Genomic DNA, 26778 nt, shown 5'->3' on the forward strand with positions numbered 1-26778 from the left:
ATACCCTTGCTTTTACATGATGTTCATGGCTTGCTTCTGATCACATAGTCAAAAATCTTTTCATAATCTATATACTTGATGAGAGTCTCCCTGTTATATTCTTGTCATTTTACAAGTAACTTGCATACAATGTTAACATTTTCAATACAAGATAGCCACTTTCTAAAGCCATTTGTTCCTCCATTAGGATGGTGTCACGTATTTTTCACATTCCATTGGTAATAATTCTTGCGCAGAGTTTGTAAGAAGCATTTAGATGGCTTATTCCTCTATAGTTCTCAGGGACATTTCTTGCTCCTTTTTTGACAAGCAGTATACCCTCCACTCTGTTCCACAATTTAGGTACTAGTCTCATCTTAACTGGATAAATAATTTGAATTCACAGGCACAGGCTTGCATATCAAATCCAAAATTATGCTGCTCATATTTTCTTCCCATTGAAGATGTACAGTCTCTCACAGAAAAATATTTTTAATTTGTATAGTCTCATTGAGGGAAAAGTGATAAAGAATCAATGTTCTCTCTGTTGTATACTTCTAAGACACATTTTTCATAACCACATAACAGTAAACATGCAAGCTGCAGCTCTGTAATATGCTCCACCATGTCCCCTCCCTTCTATAAAGCGTTTTTTTGTTTTTTGTTTTTTTTTCCCAGTGCAATATTCCTTACATTGTTATTCATTTACATATCAATGAGGAAGCTTTCAAACATCAGTGTTACTAAATTACCAAAATTGTTCTATTAGCAATAATTTCTTCTGCAAGAACTGAGGTGAATAATTTCTTAGTTTTCTTGACTAGTAACTCAGATTTAAATTATTATTTAGCTGACTGCTCTTCAGTTCATGAGAGTGAAGACTGTCCCCTACCCTGAATCAATAGTCAATGTACTGAAACTTCTTGGCAGATTAAAATTGTGTGCTGGATTGGGACTCGAACCCAGGTGTTTGTCCTGAGGCTGAGTCATGGTCCAGCACACAGATCTGCCAGGAAGTTTTACATCAGTATAAACTCCGCTGGTGTATAGGCAGAAGAAGCTTCTTTCTGCCTATACACCAGTAAAGTCATATGGTGAAGTACTGCTATGAGTTTGTTGGGTTATAATGCACTCAAATGCACTGAAAATGGCTATTTATAACTGAAATCTGAATATGCAAGAATAATAAAAACCAATGGGATTACAATTGATTGCTGTGTTTCTCGCCTTCCTTATAATTTTTGTAGTGTGTTTAGCAATTAGATGCTCCTTATCAACAAGTAAATATTGTATTTTAGAAGAATAAATAACAGCATTATGCAGAGTTTATGATTGTCTCGTAGTTTGAGTTATCTACATGCTTTGTGAGGTTACTTTTGCTTTAAATGTGGCTTATTGTTACTATTTTCCATAACTGCTGTGAAACTTTCACAGTTTCAGAAGAACTGCAAGGTGCAAAATTCCCATAAAAAGAATAGCAGACTTTATGATTCAACTATAGCCCACTGAAATACTGACAGAGAAGGAAATAAGAATCATAAGTAAACTGGATATGAAAGTCAGGCAGACAAGATGAGTAACATGCACAAAGGGCCAAACAAAATTTAAGGATGGTTTAGAAAAGAACATGAAACTACACGTGCTTATTATACGAGGGTCGTCAACAAAGTAAGTTCCGTTTCTATTTCCATCTGCGGCAGCGCTACAATCGCAGTTCCGAGCACGGGGTGGCAGTTACTCTGACTCAAGGAGAAGACATGTACGCCATTTTCAGATCGCTGCAGCCGACGTGTGCTTTGTAGTGCTTCTTTATAATGTCAGCCATAATTGAAAATGCCACAGCATGTGAAATCAGATCTGTGTTTCGTTTTCTAAATGCAAAGAAAGTTAAACCAAAAGAAATGCATCGGCAGATCTGTGAGGTTTACGGACAAAATGCTATGAGTGATTCGATGGTTAGAAGATGGGTCAGACTGTTCAATGAAGGACGTGATCAAGTGCACGGTGAAGAATGAAGTGGATGCCCATCTGGGGTTACTGATGAACTGGTTCACACAATTGAAGAGAAGATTAAGCACGACCATAAGTTTACATTTAGTGCCCTTGCTATGGAAGTTCCGCAAATCTCATGAAGTTGTTACTGAAAAACAGAAATTTCAAAAACTTTGCTCATGTAGGGTATCCAAAATTCTTACCGAACAACACAAAAAACAACGGATGGGCAATGCACTTCAGTTTTTGACACGCTACAATGCAGAAAGCAATGGCTTCCTTTCTTGGATAGTCACGGGGGATGAAACTTGGGTATCATATGACACCCCTGAAACAAAACGGTAATTAACGGAATGGAGGCACACTTCATCCCCAACGAAGGTTAGGCCTAAGCAAACACCTCGAAAAATCATGTGCACCATTTTTTGGGACAGAAAAGGCATTCTACTGATTGATTTCTTACCACGAGGCCAAACAATCAATGCACATGGTTACTGCGAGACCATTAAGAAATTGTGCCACGCAATACTGTACAAGCGCTGAGGATTACTGTCAAAAGGTGTTGTTTTTTTCCATGTCCAAACTCACATGGTGAATGTGACTAAACAACTCTTATGGGAATTTTACTGGGACGCATTTGATCATCCTCTGTACAGCCCGGATCTCGCTCCTAGCGACTTTCATCTCTTCTTACACTTAAAAGCTGTCCTTGGTGGTCAACATTTCAACAACGATGATGAGCTGAAAGAACATGTTACCACATGGTTGAATACACAGGTGGCAACCTTCTATGAAGAAGACATACAAAAACTTGTGCCATGCTATGACAAGTGCCTACAAAATTTCAGATGCTATGTATAAAAGTAGTTTAACAGTTGTAGATTTTTGTACAATAAATATTTTTTCTGTATCTGTACATGTTTGTTTTATATAACCAAACGGAACTTACTTTGTGGACATACCTTGTAAATGCAAAATTTGTCAAGAAATGGACTCACTTAGGATGAGGACGACATTCACAGAATTGACCTTTTGAGAGGGTAATGTTAATTTGTATAGGTCTGATAAATCACAATCACTTAACTGTGAGAACAGTGGTTGAAACATTTTCAAATACAATGAGATGCAGAGAGAGGAGTGAGAAAGAGAGAGAAGAGAGAGAGAGAGAGAGAGAGAGAGAGAGAGAGAGAGAGAGACTGAAAGAGGGAAAGAAAAAAAAATTAGTTTCTTGTTATTACTTTAATATTTGTTATCAAAAAAGTAACAAATATTAGGCAGAAATAAACTGCCAGAATTATATTACCTCAATAACTTCCTCCATTTTTTCTTTCATTTTATCTTTTGTTTCTTTGATGTCTTTTAAAATCATCTGCCGACTTTCTGCAAGTTTCTGTTTTTTGTCTTGAAACATTCCTTCCAGGAAATCTTTTCTGCTAATATTCTCCTGGTTTGTATAACTTTTTCTGCTGTCTGTGCTGTACATGTGACTGAATGCAGACTGAAGCACTGTACATAAGCTGCTTGAAGTATGAAACTGTTTGCCATAATTCAAAAGCATTATCCGTGTGTGGTACTGACACATTGGAGCATTACTTTTATATTTAAAAAAGTTTATAATTGTATTTTCTGGTACAAGGAGTGTATAGTCCTTAAGACATTTCGTATTCATTGGTTTCCAGGTTCTTTTCACTGAATAAAATAAAAATCTGAAATCAACAAAACAATAAAATTAAAATTAATATAACTGGAACACTGACGTCAAATTATATTTTTAGCACACTAAGATACACAAAAGCAGAGTGTGTTTGTGTGTGTGTGTGTGTGTGTGTGTGTGTGAGAGAGAGAGAGAGAGAGAGAGAGAGAGAGAGAGTGTGTGTGTGTGTGTGTGTGTGTGTGTGTGTGTGTGTGTGTGTGTGTGGGCGCGTGCGCTGTATGTGCTATGGGGGGGAGGGGGGAGAGGGACAGGGAGGGAGGGGGAGAGAGGGAGGTGAGTGAGGAAGGGTGGGGGGGGGGGGGGAGAGATAGGGAGATTTTTGAAGAGATCTCTAGATAATGGTAAAGACAGTTTTTGTGACAGAAAACATATCATCTCCAGCGTTTCACTTACATAAGTTGCTCCTGTTAAACCAAGTAACCTAGTGGAAGGTAGGGTAAAGAAATTTGGATCACAAGCCAATCAACATTAGTGCCTTCAAGGTTTACAACCTTGATAATTAACAACTCATAACCTTTGGGTGACCACATGAAGAATGTATAACCCAGGAGGTAATAAATCCGCATCCACATGTGTAGGGGCAAGAGGATCCTTTGGTTCTGGAGAATCTGCACCTTCATGAAAGAATAAGAAATACTTCACCTACTTGGCACCCATCAACTTCAATTCCCACCTGACGACAGAGAAACTGAAACACACATTGGACATTATAAAGAAAAATAGTATTCTGATGACAGCACTGCAAGAAATTAGACTCATAGGTGAAAATGCAAGGGAATTGCTGGGCTACAGGATTTACTAAGGTAACCAGGTCAGAGAGTGATGAAGAATGTACGTCACCTGGGTACAGGTTGCATTGTCAACAATAGAGAGGTAGAATCCACAATCTCCTTTTCATCTCTGAATGGCAGAATATCTACCACATCATTGAAAGGTATCTTCAAAGCTTATATGATTATCACCTTCTAAGTACCTACCAATGACAGAGGAGGAAGGGATTAGCATTTAACGTTCCGTCGACAATGAGGTCATTAGAGATGGAGCACCGGATCGGATTATGGAAGGATGGGGAAGGAAATTGGTGGTGCCCTTTCAAAGGAACCATCCCAGCATTTGCCTGAAGCGATTTAGGTAAATCATAGAAAACCTAAATCTGGATGGCCGGACGCGGGTTTGAACCATCGTCCTCCCGAATGTGAGTCCACCAATGACAGAAAAGGGAAGGCTACTGAAGTACAAAATCTCTGGAGAGAACTAGAAGAAACAACGGGTAAATTTTCTACATATCACATAATTGTCTTAGTGGAAGACTTAAATGTTCAGATTAGGAAAGAAAGGAAATTCAAGAAAGTAGTAGGAGAGTATTCAGCCCCACATGAAGAGCAGTAGGAATGGAGAGTGACTGATAAATCTGTGCAGAAATTACAACTTGGTCCTTAAATCTAGAGCATTCAAATACCTCCCCAGGGAACCTAAGACACGGAGATACCATAACACTAAGTTAAGAAAGTTTCAACTGAGTCATGTCCCCATTAGCATGAAAAGTAGAAAAGAAATACTTCACATGAAGGTATTGAGAATTGCCAACAATAACTCTTAACACTGTCCGCAACTGATAAGAGCAAATTTTATCCCACTCACAAATTACAGAAGTGTTTCCATATTCAATCCAACCTGATTGCAAGATAACAACAATTTTACCACAGTTAAAAGGTAAAAAGGACTGGCTACAACAAAAGAAGGTCATGATAAAAACAGCAACAGCTGCTATCCCAGAGAACAAGAAGAACAAACACTCATAGTGGACAACAGCATATGGCAAGGTGTTTGAGGACAGAAGGTAAGCTTGGCTGAAATGCATCAGCAATAAGAGCATGACTAATTATACAAGCTTCCAAACAATCTGAAAAACCACAACCAAGATCATCAGAGGCACCAAGAAATGTTACAAAAAGGACTTCATCTGACAAGTGGTGAAGGACTTCCAGAGGAAGAACAGCAGAGACCTTTACACAGCAATCAAATCATGGTAACTCCATTCTCAACCCAGACAGTTCACCTCCACATAACAAATAAGGAAACGAAATTGAATAATCAGCATAGCACAGGAGCACTAACAGAACTTTTCAACAAACTTTTCAATTCAGTGTAACCCACAAGAAAACTGCAGTTTGAATTTGGAAGAGTTGCTGACCTGGATAGTCTCCTACCTGCTAAGGTGCACATCCAGGTGATTATTTCTGAGCACAAATCCAACAGAGCATAAGAGGAAGTTCGTATCATCTTGGAACTCTAGGAAGTTCGTATCATCTTGGAACTCTGGGAACTCATGATAAGGAGTCTATCCAGAATATTCATGATGTCATAGCCAAAATTTGGAGACAAAAAGGCTCAGAAATGATTGGACCTCTGTTACATCAAATGTTATTTTACATAAAGTGCACGACATTAAGCCACCTTTCTTAAAGTTCACCTTGTGAGGGTATAGCATCAATTACTCCATTCACATTTATATGTGGCTGGAGTAAAGTCAGTGTCTTATAAGTAAGTAGATTGTTAAAATAATGTGGCATCATTGTTGTAGCACCTCAGTAAAGTAGCAATTGGGCCTCAACATAGTTACACCACCGCCTCAGTTTCAAGCCAGCTGCTGCCTAAAATAGATGTGCTGTAGCACTTTCCATTAGGGCACATAATTTTATTGTTGTTGCAGCATATTGATTATGTCTAGGATGGAAGAAGAATAGTTACACATAATTCACTGCACATGATTATAGTTCAGCAGTGAATAAATGTACAAGTTTTCTGGTAATGAGTTCTGGTCAGTACTAAACTAGACCACTGATTGACATAATCATCTCATCCCGCTGTTGAGTAAAGAACTGCAAGCAACCTTATGAGAGACAGAGATCTCTCAAAACTTGGCAATCAGCCTTTGTACCTCAATTATTGCAACAATCTTAGTATTGACTGTTGCAGCTAACACAATATGAGGGTTCACTGCTGTTGCATTGAAGTGTAAGTTCAAATGCAGCAGGAAGTATTAGAATAGAGCAGTGTTAACTGATTGTAAAGAAGCATTATTGTCATTGCAAGTAACAATAAGTAGCATTACAAATTAAAAACAATTAGACAATTAATAATAGAGACAATCTTAAAATTGTCTAATGTATAGAAGAAAGCAGAGTAGAAATTACATAACAGAAATGGTCAACACGAGTTTTAGTAGGAAGAGAATCCTAAGGTGATACAGAAATGTTGGAAAACAACAGAATTAATTGCTTGGATACACCCTCTCCACATTAAAAAATACAAATGTAAACATCATTAAATAAATGAGCAACCAAAGTTGAGCAGAGTGAAAATGATATTAAAAGCAATAGAAACAATTAGACTTATTTACTTGAATTGGGATGTTCTCCCAATGCTAGATTGAAAATCCAAGAAACTTAGAAATTAATCAAACAAAAACATAACAAACTGTGGAGGGAATTTAATACCAAACAAGAAAAACTCTACAGAGAGGCATAAAAAATCAAAAACATACAGCTGCAACACTGACTACTCCTCTTCTTGCAATTGAAACAGTTGCCTGGAGGCAATGGTTTGAAGATGACGAGGGACTCAAGACCATAATTACCAAGTGGTTTAATTTCCACATGGATGTACATAAAGAATATACAGCCCTTAGTTTTTGAATACACCTCACATCTGGTGGCAAACATTCTACTGCTTTTCAAAAACAATTCAGGACTCATTCCTAAGGGTACAGAATGAGAAGAAGAGATCTGATTTTCATACTTGGTATGCATGATGATGATGATGATAAAGACATTTGGTTTGTGGGGTGCTCAATTGTGTGGTTATCAGTGCCTGTACAAATTCTCAATCTTTTCACAGTCCAGTCGCACCACTTTTCCTCAATGATGATGAAATGATAAAGACAACACAAACAACCAGTCCCCGGGTGGAGAAAATCCCTGACCTGGCTGGGAATCAAACCTGGGACCCCGTGATCCGGAGACAGTAATGCTAGCCACTAGACCACAAGCTGTGGGCTTGCGTATGCATAGGACAAGACTTGTGAAGATGAGTACCATGATTTACAAGAAAATTAAAGTTAAAACACATCTGAAGCACCACTGTCAAAAAAGTATTGATTGAAAATTTATAGTGGGTAATTAAGTCACCATTACTGATGCCAGTTACATGTTCAAACCAGGATGGCACAATCAAAGAATTCATCAAGCACTTTTGAGACAGGATCATTTATTTAGATGATCCCATGAAAGAAGAATTAATGAAAATTGTAATACAGTAGCCACCCATTTTGGCTTATGAGAAGTTACCATTACGTTGTGCATGATATTGGAGAAATTTTACTCATGTGTGTTCAGACTGAATTGATAGAGTGGGAAAGGCAGCAGCAAAATCACACTTGCCATGCAACCATAGGATCACAAGTAAAACCTTGTTATGAAAATTTCCATAACTTCAGAGGAAGTTATCTGCGACAAAAAAGGAAAATAATCCCAATTAGGTCACTGGTGTGGGAGTGTCACAATGAGTGAACATCTCCCAGAAATAGATTGTTAAATTAAATGAGGTTTCAGATGTGAATCTATCCAAAATTAATGTGGAAGATGGATCAAACATAATACATAACACAGAGAATGACTTATTTAGAGAACAAAAAACTACTGTGGAAGAAATTTTAATGTCCACAGTGTGACTACTGTTTTGCTTCTTCACAGTGAATCTGGAGTTAATGTAATTAAAAAAAAAAAAAACAATGGCATGAATAGCTGAAACATAAATATGATTTACCTGTGTTTCCACCATGCAATATACATATTACAAGGATGATCAGAAGTAAAAGAAAACCAGTTCAGTGTGAAGTAATATATTAAAAGTTCACAATATAGCGTCTTGAGTATGAGCAAGGAGTCTTGATAATATTGCCTCTGACAATCAGTTAAATATTAAGTGTAGATTGGTTGATGGGGAACCAAGTCTAGTTAGACTTTGTTGATAGCATGACTGTGACAGGAGAAACAAAAGAAAGAAGAGTCAGATTTAAAGGGTACCTAGGAAAGGATGATCACCATAATTTGTGCAGTGGTTTAATGATGCTGTGTATGATGAGAGAAGGAAAAGCTGGAAGTCCATAAGATGCGGACCAACACGCTGACCTCATGAGAAGTTACAAGGGTTGTTCAATAAGTACTGTAAAACTTTTTTTCTCAAAGCAGGATGGCCTTTTTCATGATTTAAATACATGATATGGTTCCCTAATGCTTTTGCTGTAAAAATATTTTTTTCATTGTAATCTCCATTCTATTCTACAGCCTTACACCACCTTAATGTGAGATCTTGCTGCATCAACAACTTCCTCATCATTGCTGTAGTGTTTTGCATGGAGTCCATCCTTTAGTGGGCCAAAGAGATGGAAGTCAGAAGTTGCCACACCTGAGCTGTGGGGAGATGAAGAAGAACAATCCAAAAAAGTTTTGTGATCTCTATTTGGGAGTGCAGACTTGTCTGTGGCCTTGTATTACTGTGGAGAAGGAGAAGCTTGTTCACATTTTTATGTCTCACAGAAAAATATTTTTAATTTGTATAGTCTCATTGAGGGAAAAGTGATAAGAATCAATGTTCTCTCTGTTGTATACTTCTAAGACACATTTTTCATAACCACATAACAGTAAACTAACATGCAAGCTGCAGCTCTGTAATATGCTCCACCATGTCCCCTCCCTTCTATAAAGCGTTTTTTTTCCCAGTGCAATATTCCTTACATTGTTATTCATTTACATATCAATGAGGAAGCTTTCAAACACCAGTGTTACTAATTCTTATTGGCAGAACACTGAGAAAATGCATCAGGTCTAGTAAAGAAACTGCTACACTTTGCTTTTATGTCCTCTTTGAGTACTGCCGAATGGTGTCGGATACACATCAGACTGGATTGATGGAGGACATCAAAAACATTCAAAGAAGAGCAGCTCATTTGGTACTATAATGAAATAGGGGGAAAGCGCCACAGACATGATACATGATTTGAGTTGGTAATCGTTAAAATAAAGCCATTTTTCACTGTGGCAGGATATTCTCACAAAATTTCAATCATCAACTTTCTCTTCAGAGTATGAAAATATTTTGTTGGCATCCACCAACACAAGGAGGAATGGTCATCATAATAACATAAGAGAAATAAGAGCTTGCACAGAACAATTTAAGGGTTCATTTTTTCCATGCACTGTTCGAGAGCAGAACGATAAGGAAACAGCTTTAAGGTGGTTCGATGAACCCTCTGCCAGGTGCTTACTTGTGAATTGCAGGTAATCATGTAATTGTAGATCACACAGGTTTCCTTTGTCTTGTTCCATTGACAACAGATGCTTCTCCCAGTGACTTGTCATACTTCTAACCATGACTTACATCAACATAAGTCACTGAGTTGTTCACAAGCTAGCCTGGCATGGCCTTAGCTCTTTACACTGTAGCTTCACCCAGCCTCCATGGCATCCAGTGGTACCAACAATGCCAACAGGCAGTGTGCCAATCTTAGTAGAGAGTGCTGTAGTCTGGGCACCTGTTTCTTACGCCGTATCACATACCCACTCAGTTCCACACTGGTATCCCCCTGCTGTAGAGTATTTAGGCCACTAACAGATCACACTGTAGACCACTACCACTCTGGACTTCACGCCCCCCTCACCAGCACCCCATCGATTGGAGTCATCACCATCACTATGAGCACCTGTCACCAATGCTGTGCAGGACTACCAACTGCTGCTCCCGAGTGACACACCTCGCCACACATCACCCCAACGGCAGACGACATTGTATAGCCATCACCTGTTACAACCAGTGATGGTCGACATCTCAGAAGCATCATCATTCCCACTGGCAGCTATCGTCATCTAGTTATCATCTCTGAACCTTCCAATGCCCAATGTCTTGGAAGCATCATTGTCCCACTGGCAATTATCATCATTGAGCCATTGCCTTTGACATCCACTGATGCCCGACATCCCAGAAGCATCGCCATTCCACCAGAGTTATAGTCATCAAGTCACTGCCTCTGATATCCAGCAGCATGTGACATCCCAGAAGTGTTGTCATCCTAAGGCAGCTACCATCATCAACCTGCTCTTCTGACACCCGCCGATGCCTAACATAACGGAAGCCTGTCATCCTCTAAGGTACACTTTGTGTGCCAAGATGTATCCTACAGTCAATCATCCTTGGCCCCTTCTGCTCTGCTGACTACAATTAGCAATGTCTAGGAGTGACATTTCAGTTTGTATTTAAGTTGTGTGGACATTCATCCATAGACAATGTATCTGAGTTCAGTTTATTATATCTATAATAAACAATTGTTATGGCACTTGCACATTTCACTGGTAGTCTGTAGCCCCCCACAGCCATGGACACGAAATCCACCAAGAGAAATTCAGTGATTGTTCTTTGCTTGAAACATACCTCCATTGCAGATACCATTCTGAAGGCTGTTTATAGTGCTGCCATCCAATGGGAGTTACCAGAAATGTAAGGGATGATGTGGGAATGTTCCAGGACGTCACAAACAAAATTACAATTTTTTAAAATAAAACTTGCCAAGAAAAAAAGTGTTACTTTACTTACTCAATGCCCCTCATATATTATGATAAATGTTACTAATACCATACAAGGGAATGTCAACAAACTACGTAGCCTTACAAAAGATTGGAAACAGAGACTGGCAGCACTATTGACAAAGTACTCCACAGTAAAACCAAGGCACATGGAGGACAACTACTGCAAAATCCAAGTACAGAAAAATTTACGTGTCAAAAGCAAACCATGTCCAGATCCACTGGCAACTGCTGTCGACACTGGGATTAAAAAACCATTGTCTGAGGACATCACTGAAACAACTGATAGCTGCTATAACAACCCATTACACACAGTATGCAAGGATTTTGGCAGTTTTCGCTTGGTAGTAGACATGAGAGTGATAACTATGATTACTATACCACACAGAGACACAACCGAGAAGCCTAAATAATTGTTACAAAATTTACTGGCAGATTAAAACTCTGTGCCATCCTGGAATTTGAACTTGAATGTTGTCTTTTGCAGCAATGTTCTCACTGCAAGAGGTAGCCAAGCACAATTCATGACCTTCCTCACAGCTTTACTAGCACCTCTGTTGTGCTCACTAAACTTTGCAGAAGTTCTCTTGCGTAACTTGTGGGTATCCTGAAAGAAAAGATACTGTGGAGAAATGGCTTGACACAGCCTATGAATTGCTTCCAGAATCAATATTTCACTCTACAGCAAAGTGGGCGTTGTTTTGAAACTTCAATGCAGACTAAGACTCTGTGCCAGATCAAACTCAAACCTAATAACCTGACTTTTGTAGGCAATGTACTTACTGACTGAGCTATCCGGTCATGATTCACGACCAGGCCCTACAGCTTTACTTCTAATTTCTGAACTTTGCAGAAGTTCACCCGCAACACTGTGGGATGTTTGGAAAGAAGAATGGTGCTGGCAGAAATAAAGCCACATGGGCAGGTCATGAATTGTGCCAGGGATAGCATTGCCCACAAAATGAAAAGTTACAAGTTTGATACCAGGTCAGACACACAATTTTAATCTGCCAGGACATTTCAAAACAGTGTAGAGCAAAAGTGCTGTAAAAATTTAAGGATGTCAAGCTTCACATAAACATGGAGTTCAACAGTTGTTCCTGGTAGCTTGATTTAGTAGCACAGAGTCACAAATAAATGGCATTCCTGTAACAAGGATTAAATTATCAGTTCTGCATAATGATGTTCAGATTAAACATCTCTCTATCCATAACTGTAAGGGTGTTACCCAAAGCGCTAAGACAAGATTTACTCAAAAAGATGGTTCTGTATATGAGCCAAATTCTTGCAGCAACAAATGTGAGGATACTATTTGGAAAGTCCTACAGGTTGGAGTGATAATTCTTTTGGAAAATCAGTTTTCACAGAAAAGCAAATTATATTTCTTATCCACATCATTTCACACAGTTGCATTAAACTAGAACCATGCACTTAAAGTTTCCTTGTGAGTTGTAGTAAATTTGTTGTGGTGTAGTTACTCAAAAAATGTATATTATTTTTCAGCATTATGAGCAGGAGGAACAACTCAAACAGTCAGAACAAAGTTGCGTCAAAGTTCAAACATAGGACCACTGCAGTCACCACCACTCACTAATGGCACAGGAGAGAAAACTGTAATGTCACTAAATGAAAATCATTTTCCATTGGAGATCTGAGAAATTCAGGTACCGTATACTGGGATTTCATGAAGTCGTCAGGACAGCTATCACTTTAATGCAATTCATATAACACCCTCATAGGGTAATCTTAAATGTTGCAACATACAGCTTTGAAATTGAACACAAATCATGGAGGAATAACATATATGTGGTTGCTTTTACACATATGCCTTAAACATTAAGGATGAAATTGATGGAAGGAGTCAATTGTAAAAACCATGTTCGGAAACTACTTTGTAACATCTAGCATGAACAAGATGCAGATCCTATCATCAGCATGATTAAGTAGAAATACAAAGTTGGCAATTAAATAGAAATCTGCATGTACTATGTGAAGTAGGTGAAAATATTGAATAAGCGCATAAACCTAGTTTCTGATCATTGGGAAACATGCATCCCAGGGTCTACAACTGATGAATTAGTGAAATACAAAACACTTAAAGTACATTAAAATGTTTGGTCAAACAACAGCCTGCACCTTTAATAATATGGTCAGAAGTGTGAGGAACATTCTTGGAAGATTTGATTGCTGCCATAGAATAAAAATTCTATGGTACAACACAAGAGGTTAATATGCAAGAGCTTTCCACAGAAATTAGGGGAAATAGTATAAACAGATTTGCATGGAATGTTACCAAGAGCAAAATGTGATTTCACACAAATCGTGCTCCTAATGCAAACACCACAAAAAATTGTCCATTTGTGCCCACTGTGTAAAGTGAATAGCAATATAATGATTAAGAAACTACAAGAAGATTTCTTCCCATTGTCATGCATCTCAAATGTATCATTACTGATAATGGCTCACAATTCTGGTCAAAAATAAGAAGACAGTTCCTAAAAAAGTAAATATTTGACCAACATTAATCTCAAATTTATTGACCAACTTCAAACAAAATAGAGAGGTTAATGTACAAGCTGGGACAGCCATTTAGAGCCTATTGCATAAATAATCATAAAGCATGCTCATAAAAGTTGAATGACTTCAAACAGATTAGGCATAGCTTATACCATGACAGTAACACCATGCCACCAGCAGTGCATTTTGAGCAATATATCAGTTTTCCTAATGACAATTAACTGTCTGTAGAACAACACATCAAGATGGCGTCAGAAATGATTAGCCGCAAACAAAAGCACTTAACGGAAGAAAGCATACAGCACACTAATAAAGCCTATTGTGCACAATGATGATGATTGGATTCTAGTAAAACCACTTGTAAATCTTCAAGCATTAATTAAGATATGCCAAATTTTAACAGAATTATGTTGGAGCATTTAAGATCAGATGCATTGTCCATCCAGTTTTGATAAATGCCATGTATACAAAACCTGGAAAATCGCGGCCGACAACACACAAAAAACATAAAATAATACCATCTTGCTGAAGAAAGATTAGCAACGATAACTAGAAAAAGGGGAGAGGAAATGCAAAATTACGAATGAGTGAAATTACATGTGTTTCTTGGTATGACTAAGTCAACATGAACTGCTCCAGTGAGTAAATGACATTTAAGGTTTAGGTTTCATTACTTTAAGTGTAAAAACTGTGTATCTACTCTCTATCAATGAGAGCACTGTGAATATTTATGCACTAAGTATGGATTTGTGTATATTCAAAACAATGGATAAGCAGAGGAAAATGATCATCATCACACGCTTGCAAATTTAAAATACTGTATTTACTGCCAAGACTGTGTATGTTTATAGTATGAAGGCTTTCACGACCGGATGACATATCTTCTGGTAAACCTTCCGGGACGTAAGGTCGTGGTCCATGAAACACCCCTCTGAAGATGTCCAGCGCAGCTCTGGACGAAACGTTAGGAGCTGAAGAGTTTCATGGACCACGACCTTACATCCCGGAAGGTTTACCAGAAGACTGTGTATGTTTGTTTCATGTTATGATGTGCTGCAAAGTGGGATGACTTTGAGAGCAGTGACCTGATGGCAAATGAGCCACATGAGCAACTATTGTTAAAATACTGCCACAACTTCCAACAATGTTCCAAATGTTCTGAGCCAGCCGATCATGTGAATATTCATTCTGGAAACCAAGTTTGCTGCAATGCAAATATAGGCTTGTTCCATGATTTTGTTAATGAATGTGGGCATTTTGTGAGTACTGATTTACAATTTGAGTGTGACGCTTTTATTAAAACTATGATGGACATTAACTATTACAATGTACCTTACACTCAGATTAATAGGTGAGCACAGTTTTCTTTTATAATTTTATGAAATTTGCATTATTTTCCACACATGTAGGAATTAATAGGCCAAAATATACACGGTTCTTTCAGGATGAATAGTAAATATTTTAAAAGGTGGTAATTTGAATAAAAAATTCCATATGAGATGTGTTCCATATTTCTTGACTACAGAGATAAGTTTCCATTTCAACAACTGTTAACTCCAATTGCTTTGGGTTTCTTTATCGACTGTCATTTTTGTTATGTAATTCGAGTTGTGAAATTGTGCTCAATTTTGAATAATTGAATTTTTCTGCTGTATCATTTAAGATGCCACGTGTATTTACAAACTCTGAGTATACCAGTACTGTATTTGTGTATGAGTTTTGTAATGGAAATGCTGCTGCTGGTTGTAGAGAATACAGTTCCTAAGCACAGAATACCATATCCAAGTATTTACTCATATTTTCACTAAACTGCATGAGATTGATGCCGTGCCCCATCTGAACATTCAAACAAAAAAATCTGGATAAAGTATAATACATTATTCAGCAGGCAGAACATAGTCCTTCAGCAAGCACAAGCATGATTTCTACATGTATCACTGTTTCACATACAGGAATATGGTGGACATTATATATACATGGCCTCTACGCTTATCATTTACAGAAGATTCAACACCTTCACGAAGGAGATGAAGGTAGGTGATGGAATTTTGTCAATGGCTAATTGCAAATCATTGACTAACCTCATTAATATTGCTTACTGATGAGACCATTTTCACTCATGATAGTATCAGTAAAACTTGTAACCCACATCAGTAGTCCATCCCTCGTTGAGACACATTTTCAGAAACACTTCTATATCTATATATATACTCTGCAAACCATCGTGAAGTGCACGGCAGATGGTATGCCCCTTTTATCAGTTGTTAGGGTTTCTTTCCATTCCATACACACATGGAGCACGCGAAGAATAACTGTTTGAATACCTCTATGCTTGTAATTAATTTAGTCTTATCCTCACAATCCCTAAGTGAGTGATATGTAAGGGGTTTTAGTACATTCCTAGAGTAATCATTTAAAGTCAGCTCTTGAAACTCTTTTAATAGACTTTCTCGGGATAGTTTACATCTATCTTCATGTCTGCCAGTTCAGTTTCATCAGTATCTCTGTGACACTCTCCCACAGATCAAACAAACTTGTTTCCATTCGTGCTGCCCTTGTCTGTATGCATTCAATATCCACTGTTAGTCCTATTTGGTATGGGTCCAACACACTTGAGCAATATTCTAGAAATGGTCGCACAAGTGATTTGTAAGCGATCTCTTTTGTAGGCTGATTGCAGTTCCCCAGTATTCTACCAACAAACCTACCTTACCTACAACTGAGCCAATGCAATCATTCCATTTCATATCCCTACAAAGTGTTACACTCAGGTATTTGTATGAGTTGGCCAGTTTCAAGTGTCTCATTGATATTATAGTCATAGAATACCACATTTTTTCTTTTTTTTGAAGGGTACAATTTTACATTTTTGAACATTTAAAGCAAGTTGCTAATTTTTGCACCACTTTGAAATCTTATCAAGATCTGACTGAATATTTAGACAACTTCTTCCAGACAGTACTTTGTTATGGATAATGACATCATCTGCAAAAAGTCTGATTTTACTATTAATATTGCCTGCAAAGTCATTAATATTCAACATGTACAGCAAGTGTCCCAACATACTTTCCTGGGGCACACCTGAAGTTACTTTTACATCTGACGATGACATTGTGTCCTCCCTACCAAAAAGTCCTCAATCCAATCACAAATTTCACTTGATACCTCATACGATCATACCTTTGACAATAAGCATAAGTGTGTTACTGAGTCAAATGCTTTTCAGAAATCAAGAAATACTGCATCTGTCTGACTGTCTTGATCCAAATCTTTCAGTATGTCATGTGAGAAAAGTGCGAGTTGGGTTTCACGCAGTCAATGTTTTCAGAATCTGTGATGGTTGGCATGGAGCAGGTTATTCTGTTCAAGATACCTCATTCTCTGTAAATATGTGGTGTAGTATGTTAGACAAACACTTGACCAAGCCTTTTGTGTTACTGCATCATCTTACAGGGACCCTGCACGTAGAGTTTCTTGGAAACAAGCTTACAGCAGGTTTGAAAGAGGTTCCTTTGGCTACAAGAAAGCATATGGTCTTCCAGAATGAAGGGGTGCTGCACATTTCAGTCATTAGATGAAACATCATCTAAATCTAACACTCCCCGGAGGATGACTCAGCAGAAATGATCATGTGTCTTGGTCACCTAGGCCCCTGGACCCTACCACTTTAAATTTTTGTTTGTAGGGATGTTTGAAAGGTGAAGGCTGCAAAAAAAAAAAAAAAAAAAAAAAAAATTACACACAAGAGACAAATTGATCGTTCAGATAACGAATAGTGTTGCCCTCAAAAAGGAATCCTAAGTTGACCTCAGAAGAGCTATGTGTGGTGTTGCCAAAATAATTTGAAAGTGCGCTCAAGTCAGAGGTGAAATTTATGAAAATCAGCTTTAAACTTGTGATTTGCCTTTGCTTAACACCTTCTCTGAGCATTCGTTTCGGTTGCTTTCTAATGTTTGTAGCTTCGTAGCTAATAAAAATTGGACACATATTATATAGAATAGTTTATTCAAATTAGTCTGTACTATGACATTATAAAATATTCAGTATTCCACCTAAAACACCGTGTGTTTGTTAAGCTGATGAAGAAAAGCTCACAAAAGTTTTACTCATTATGAAAATCTCTGTGACAGAAGGATTACCATTCTTTGATTGTTTTTACACATTTAAATCTGGGATTTAAACCTCTCTTCCAAGTTGCCTAGATAAGCTGTGCTTGATTTGTGACAGTACACATCAGTACTCTGTATAGTAGCACTGAACAAAAAGAAAAAAAGGAAACAGATTTTGAGATGTGCTATGATAGAATTTCTTTTTTACTAGTACAAAAGTTTTATTTGCACTTTTAAGATTTTTTTCAAGCCAATGCAAACAATGTTGGAGTAATCCTTGTTGTGGCAAAATAATTATGTTTGCTAACTGGTCTGCATGGAGAATTGTTAAGCATAATTAATAGCAAAAAATCAAACAACAACATAAATGCAAGAGTTTTCTGCCAACACGTGTTCATTAGTACTGAAGGAGACTCATGACTGGATTCCTCATCTAAGCTGTCACTGATAACATCACATCCTACTGCTGGAACTACAAGCATCCTGTGAGGTGAAGATCTTTCACAGATCCCTTCTCTCAGAAGGCATCTCTGCATCCATAAGGTGCATCATCAAAGAACATAACCTTCATTTCCTGTTTCCATCTTTACACATTACATAATCCCATCCCTCAAACCTTAGTCTCCACAAATGATGCCGAATCTCTCAACATGTTCACCAACATTATAAGAATTGCCTTCATTTCTTACATCGCTTCATTAAACATCCAGAAATGAACCCCTTAAACCACAAATCTACAACCAGGGGTCTTAAAATATTTCACTCCTGATCCTGACTCACTTGTCAGCATATTTCTCACAGTCATCATCACCTTTATCAATCATTTCACATACACTTCAGGGTAAGTCCCTTCCTCCAGGCAATGTGGCTTTCATTCGCTCCTGCAGCTGTCCAAATTCAGCTGACCTAGATACAAAAACTAATGAACTGGTTCTGTGACTTTCTTCTTCTTTTCATTTTGGCCATCTGGTACCACATCAATACGTATCAGTGAAGTATCTTCTGGTCTTTCTCATTGTCCAGTATTTTTCATTCCCATACTTTGCAAATTCTTCATTCTTCTGTCCATGACGATTTTGTTCTGGAAATAGTTATGTCCTCAAAATGCATGAAAGCCTGAATTTTTTAATTTAAAAATCACCCTATGGCATATCTCCAGTTCCTGTATTCCCATTTCTTCCATAACCCTTTGTACCTCTTGGATCCAGCATACTTTTCTTCTCTTGTTCATCAGAAACTGTGATAACCTCCCCTGCTCAATTCTGAGGGTGTGTCTGAAGAACAAGCTCCTTCTCTTCCTGATGATGTCTAAGATTCTTTCTATCTTTTATACATTTATATAACTTTATTGTTAGTTTGTGCTGTTTTCTTTTCAGGGTGATGATTATAAGTTATTGTAGCTGATGTTCAGGCCTGTTTTCTATCAACACAGTAGAGCCAAAGAAACTGATACACCTGCCTAATATTGCATACAGCCCCCGCGACTACACAGAAGTGCCACAACACGACGTGGCATGGACTCAACTAATGTCTGAAGTAGTGCTGGAGGGAACTCACACCATGAATCCTGCAGGGCTGTCGATAAATCCGTAAGAGTACGAGGGGATGGAGATCTCTTCTGAAGAGCACATTGCAGAGCATCCCAGATATGCTCAATAATGGCCGTGTTTGGGGTGTTTGGTGGTGGCCAACAGAAGTGTTTAAACTCAGAAGAGTGTTCCTGGAGCCACTCTGTAGCAATTATAGATGTATGGGGTTTCGCATTGTCCTGCTGGAATTGCCCAAGTCAGTCGGAATGCACATTGGACATGAATGGATGCAAGTGATCAGAGATAATGTTTACATAAGTGTCACCTGTCAAAGTCATGTATAGACGTATCAGGGATCCCATATCACTCCAAATGCCCCACACCATTAGATGGCCCCCACGAGCTTGAACAGGCCCCTCCTGACATGCAGGGTCCATGGATTCATGAGGTTGTTTGCATACTTTTACATGTCCATCTGCTCCATACAATTTGAAATGAGACTTGTCTGACCAGGCTACATGTTTCCAGTCATCAACAGTCCAATATCGGTGTTGACGGGCCCAGGCAAAGCATAAAGATTTATGTCATGCAGTCATCACGGGTACACGAGTGAGTCTTCGGCTAAAAAGCCCATATTGATAATGTTTCATTGAATGGTTCACATGCTAACACTTGTTGATGGCCAGCATTGAAATCTGCAGCAATTTGTTGAAGGCTTACACTTGTGTCACATTGAACGATTCTCTTCAGTTGTCGTTGTTCCCATTTTTGCAGGATCTTTTTCCGGCCACAGCAATGTCGGAGATTTGATTTTTTACCAGATTCCTGATATTCATGGTACACTCGTGAAGTGGTCATACAGGAAAATCCACACTTCATCGCTACCTCAGAGAGACTGTGTTCCATTCCTCGTGTGTCGACTATAACACCATGTTTCAAACTCACTTAAATCTTGATAACCTGCCACTGTAACTGCAGTAACCAATCTTGCAACTTCGCCAGACACTTGTCTTATATAGGCATTGCCAACTGTAGTGCCATATTCTGCCTGTTTATACATCTTCGTATTTGAATACGCATGCCTATACCAGTTTCTTTGGCACTTCAGTGTGCATGTGCTGAGTTCTTCCAGTCATTGTGGAGCTTAAATTGTACTTGAAGTAAACAGTACATCATCAGCAAAATCATGATGGTTACAGTACAATGCAGTAACATGTAATCATCCTACTTTTCCCACTTTTCTGATTTTCCCATTTTTCTTGTGAAGTTTAATGGAAGCTGTAGTACAGTGTATTTTCTGTATACTAACAGGTTGTAGCACTGCCTATTCTTTATCAGGCTCTGTTAGTATATATAATGTTGAAATTGAGTCAAAAGCTTTTTTAAAATCTGTGAATCACAAGGAAAGCAGCAATTCACACTCATCGCTCCATTGTAGAATTTCATTCTTGACCCGCAAACTATCCAATTTACTATATCCACCATTAAAGGTTGCTATGTTTCTTTGGTTGATTAAAATCCACTGTATTTTTCTCTCTCTGTGTGGTGGAGAATAATTGGAGAGAGAGAGAGAGAGAGAGAGAGAAAGAGAGAGAGAGAGAGAGAGAGAGTGTGTGTGTGTGTGTGTGTGTGTGGAGCTTACTACACTGCTATAAGATAATGTTGTCAGCACACTTACACATATTAAAAGAAAGGAATGTTGATAAATTTATGAAAATGTTAATATACATGCTAAGGCAACGAAGAAATACTGAAAGGTGCTGTACAGGAGATTAAAACACAAGTAAAATGACAGAGGAGCTAAAATAAATGTAACTGGCTGACTGCTTATAAAAACCACGGATGTGCCAGTCATTCTGTTGACACATTGAAACCATCTCCCTAAAATCTTGGGAAAATGTCGACAATTCACAAAACTTTAAAACTCTAACCACATACATCTGTACATTACCTAAAATAGAGGGCAGATCTGTCGGCAAATTTTCTGCGATCCACTGGTCAGAAAATAAAACACAATCCATTAAAATATATTGTATAGTGATCTGGATGCCACAAGGACCACACAGGCGGGGGGGGGGGGGGGTCCTCTCACTGGAGTAAGGAGTTGTGTGTCATTGGTCTGTGGTCTATGCGAAGACAAATAAGGAGGATCTCAACCCTTCAATGTGGCTGGAAGCAAGTATCCTGCAGGCACATTGTGGGCTTTACTATATGGAGCTTATTGTCTGTCACTCCAAGCCACCCATCCTCCCACCAATGCAAAACTCTACAACTCTGGATCTCAACAGTGAGGCTACAGCATGCAAGGGAAGAGCATACTGAAATAACTGAGGATCACAACACATCTCCTTGGCTGCTAGATCCACCCTTTCGTTCCCCACAATCCCCATGTGCCTTTATACCCAGTACAAAAACATCTCCTTCCCCAGTCATTGTAGTTGGAGGGGGATAGTCTGCATATGCTGGATTACTTTATCTGCTGGGTACAAACATTGTAGAGAGTGAAGGGCACTCAGAGGATCAGAAAAGACAACAAATTTAGCACTGGAAGAATGTCTCATCTGCTCCAGTGCCCGCAAGATCACATATAATTCTGTTTCGCAGACAGTAAAGTCTTGAGGCAGTCAGACTTTGAGGAAACAGTCCAGGAAAACAACAGAGCAACAAACAGAGTCCCCCAGTTTAGACCCATTCGTAAAAAAAGCTACATAGTTGTGGTGCTAATATAAAATATCAGAAAATATTGCAGTAAAAACAGAAGCATGAGCACCATCTCTCCAGTACTGCACTAAATCTAAAATGACTCTGGGCTTCTGCAGTAACCAGGGTGGCTGACAGTTAAAACCCTGGATTTGAGGTAGGACTTGCTCCACTCCAAGTGACTCCAGCACATGCTGGACATGCTGCATGCAAGGCAGATAAATTAAAAATAAGATGAGAATAATGAAAATGAACACACACACATTTATCTGCAGAAAACTGAAAATCGGTTTTCACAGCCCACTCCTCCACTGTTGCAGCACTGAAGGAGGAACAGAAAACAGCAAAATCGTCTACAAATAAGGAGCACTGTACAGGACTCTTTACTGTAGACGTGGTACTGTTTATGGCTATAGCAAAGAGGGTAACACTTAAAACACTGCCCTGAGAGACACCATTCTCTTGCTCAAAATGATCTGACAGCATGTCACGAACATGGGTCCTAAAAAGCCGCTGAGACAGAAATGATCCTATGAAGATGGGGAGATTGCCACGAAAGCCCCATTGATGCAGATATGCGAGAATACTGTGTCTCCAAGTAATATCTTACGCCTTACTGATATCAAAGAATATACCGATACAGTGATGTTTACATATGAAAGCCTGCTGAATAGCCGCCTCCAGTAGGATCAGGTTGTCGACAGTGGAGCGAAATTTCTGGAATCCACACTGGCAGCAGCAAAGGAGTTTCCTGGTCTCTAACGACCAGATCAGACAACGGTTAATCATTTCGCTCCAGGGTCTTTCCTATACAGCTTAAGGCAATACTCCGATAACTACTGGGACATGTGCAGTCCCTTCCTGGTTTGAGGAGGAGTATCAAAAATGCCTGTCTCCACAAGTGGGGGAAGTTATCTGTCTGCCGTATAAGATTAAAACATTCGATGAGGATTTCCTTTGATGCTGCTGGCAAATTTTGAAGCACGCAGTACTGGATTTGGTTGTGACCAGGTGCAGTATCATGAGTCTCAGACAGCACCAATTCCAGCTCCCACATGGACAAAGGGTAGAAGTAAGTCTCAGAACTGTCTCTCCCCTCCCTACAGTCTCACAATAGTGACGAAATGCCAGGTCCTGGCTGACACTGGCAGTAGTTTGTGAAAAATACTCTGCCAGCATCTGAATGATGTCTCCAGGTGTTTGGAGATACCCTTGTTTCAGCACTGCTGCTATTGATAAATGACTGTGTTTACCAGAATTTCTCCTGATGGGTTCCCATAGTTAGAATAATTTTACTGAACGCTGGTAAATACAGAACGGGAACTGGTAGGCCCATAGATTTTTATATCTTTCTTGTTTCATACCTTGCAAGAAAAAGGGCAATTGTGAGAATAAACTTCTTTTGAAAAAATATAATCTAAATAATTCAATAAGTCCTTTGCTTATTATTTTTTCTCTAGCTCCAATTATTTTTACTGAAATGTCGTCATTGCATAGTGTATTTCCTGTCTTCATACCTCACCTGGCATTATTGTACTGTAAATTTGAAATTTTGTTGATTATGTCTGCAGTGTTTAAGTATTCATTTTGCTGTTTATTTGGTGATTTTAAACCTGTTTGTGACAGGTTCACTGCTAAATTTAACCATTTAACTGTACTAGAGACTGCTACATAATTTTTGTGAAGCTGAATGCTTATTAATTTTATTTCTTTTCTTTATTTATGACTCAACAATTTTGATTTTAGTGCCTGAAGCATATCAAGTTATTGCTAAAATGGAAAAACAACATCAAGTTAATGTATGCAGTTTTAGAAATACTGATTCCCCATGCCATTTAAGCCCTAAAAGGACTAAAAGCTGTAAAGGAACTTTCCTTAGAAGAACAAGAATTACTTAGTAGAAAGAGTATTTTACACACTACTGAAAATGCTCAACTACGCTTCCATCATGAAGCTTTACTCCTATAAAGATTTGAATTTTTGCAAAGATCATGCTGTAACCCATTTGGTAAGAAAAACCACACTGCATGAAAAAGTCTGCGCTCAATCAACATAGACACAGCTGACCTACTAAAAAGGATAACCATGTCTGATATTAAACCAGGCCAAAAAAAGTGCCCTTCATGTAGAGAAGATTTTGATAAACTAAAATATTCACAAATGGAAGTTACACCCCAGTCAGATGAAGGTGATGATAGTAATGTTGCTCACAATTTGAATACAAGCTTAACAGCTGTTGGAATATCACCATTAACATTTCAACGAATTGGTGCATGGAACACAAAAGGATATGCAAAGTGCAAAATACAAGTTGAAGGTGCAATTATTAAGAAAATTTCAAAAGTGGGAGGAATTGATCCCAGTGAACTGGAGCAACCATCCGCAAGCAAGCAATGCTTGACTTGTTCAGATTACAGACAGCTAATCCAAAAATTGAAAGACAAATTACATATATCAAATCATAATGAGAAAATTCAAATTTTGACCTTAGTTCCCCAAAGCTAGTCTATCAAAAAGACTATGGGAGAATTTTGTGTTTCAGAAAGAATGGTAAGAAAGGCTAGAAAGTTAAAAGCTGAACAGTGTATATTGCCACAGCCCAAAGGTAAAGGTGGGAAAAAGCTTTCTGAGGCTGTGAAGGCAACAGTCATAGAACATTTTTATGATGAAGAGTTTAGTCAGATTTGTCCAGGCAAAAAGGACTGTATTACTGTTTGGATTGATGGAGAAAAGGTTCAAAAACAAAAAGACTTATTACTGAGGAAATGTTTGTTGCGTACCGCAATAAAAATGGACCAGAAATTGGATTTTCCAAATTTTGTGAATTAAGGCCACATAGGTGTGTGACCTTAGGCATAGCTGGTTCACATTCAGTTTGTGTCTGCACAATACATTAAAATGTAAACTAATGTTGGCACATAGCCCAATAAAAGAAGATTACAAAATATTACTGAGCAAAATTGTCTGTAATTTGGGAACAAAGGATCGCATGCTTCTTGACTGTAAAGTATGTCTGAGAACAGAAGCTCTAAAGAAATATTTGGAAAGTGCTTTTGCAGATATTGATCCTGAGGATACAATTCAGTTCAAACAATGGACTCACACTGACAGATACACACTTGAAACCAGAGAAACAACAGTTGAAGAATTCATTGAATGGGCTTAGGAACCTGCAGTAAAACAACCCACCCCTGGCTGACCTTGCAATTGGTATTGGGCGTGGCTCCTTGGAGATGGAGCTACCAATCACCGAGATTGGTAGTGGCATAGCCACATTGGACCAACGCAAGAATTTTTCTCAAATTACAAAAAAATTCAATAGTTAGGCACAATTTTTGCACCTTACCCAAAGAGACACCAAAATGAAAGTAAGTTTTTCTAATAGATTGAAATGTGCTCTGTTGAATGGTGTTAATGAATGTATTGTCGTATGTATCCATTTTGAGACACATGACTTTGAACATGGGTATATTTTAATACATTCATGTTTTTTAGCACACTTACAAGATGGTAGCACAGTAATTAAACACACAAGCCAGGTTCAAATTTGTGATATACTAAGCACCCAGACAGACAGTAGTCTGGCAAAAGACCAGGTTCATAGCACACTGTCTCCACTACTTATGCCTCGTTAAAGTATGGAACAAATTTCTCATGACATGATTTGTTGCCCACTAAGATTAGTTGCCACAAAGGCCGTTTCATTTTAAAAGGAAGAAATAAAATTGCAGAGAGCATCATGCGGCCTAAATAGTTTATGCGTTTATGTGTAGGTACATGCTGTTTCAAGGTGTCATGTGGAGGAGAGTGGAACAGGACAGGGGGGGGGGGGGGGGGGGGGGGGGGGGGGGGAAGAATACAAACTTCCCATTATTATCTAGTTTTGTAACTCCTCATTTCTTTCCTATCACTTGTTCCTCACCACATTATCATTTGTTACAGTCCAATGACAATGTAACATTGTGTATACCTTCTTGTTGCAGCAACAATTGAAAATACGAGAACCACAGTACATCAAGCCAGGGCAAAACATAGTAGACTACAAATAAAATTTCCACCATTATTTAAAGCACAAGCTACTTCAAACAAAATAATACGACCTTATTTCACAAAATAACATATGTCACTCTCTTTTCGTGTTGATCATGCGAGATGAGAAATTTTAACATTTGAGAGTATTCTGTGACGTTCTTTATGCTGCAATTTTTTTTCAGATAATAGGTTTGCTTCTAGGATTGGTGGAAAAAGTTCTGCCAGGGCTAGGGAAAATATTATGTGTTAGCAATTATACAGACGGCATATGATAGTATTATATTGTGAACAGGGCATACTTAATAGCTGTTAGATAGCATTATTCCTGTTTTTAACCTTTCTATGTGACTAGATTTCATAGCAGCTCCATCAGAATTATGTATGACTAATTTCCTGTCCAAAGTCAGTGATGGCTTCCTTCACATGATCAAACAAATCATCCAATGATCTCATTAGCGGACAAAATTCTTACTCTTGGCTAAACAGTTCAAATGACAATTGAGGGCAACACTCAAACTTTTACATCACAGATACTCGTTTTCATGGCTCACAAGTGGAGGCAGTGT

At 38.4% G+C, this 26778-nt stretch overlaps 1 protein-coding gene across 1 annotated transcript in view; it reads right to left on the bottom strand.

The window, feature by feature from the left end:
• LOC124784960 (probable cardiolipin synthase (CMP-forming)) overlaps window positions 1-26778 on the bottom strand; it is a 98860-nt gene that overhangs the window by 60838 nt on the left and 11244 nt on the right. The window contains 1 exon segment of the mRNA XM_047254141.1: window positions 3275-3677. Coding sequence (XP_047110097.1) covers window positions 3275-3677 — 403 coding nt within the window.

This window comes from Schistocerca piceifrons, chromosome 1, assembly GCF_021461385.2.
Source record: "Schistocerca piceifrons isolate TAMUIC-IGC-003096 chromosome 1, iqSchPice1.1, whole genome shotgun sequence".
Taxonomy (NCBI): Eukaryota; Metazoa; Arthropoda; class Insecta; order Orthoptera; family Acrididae; genus Schistocerca; species Schistocerca piceifrons.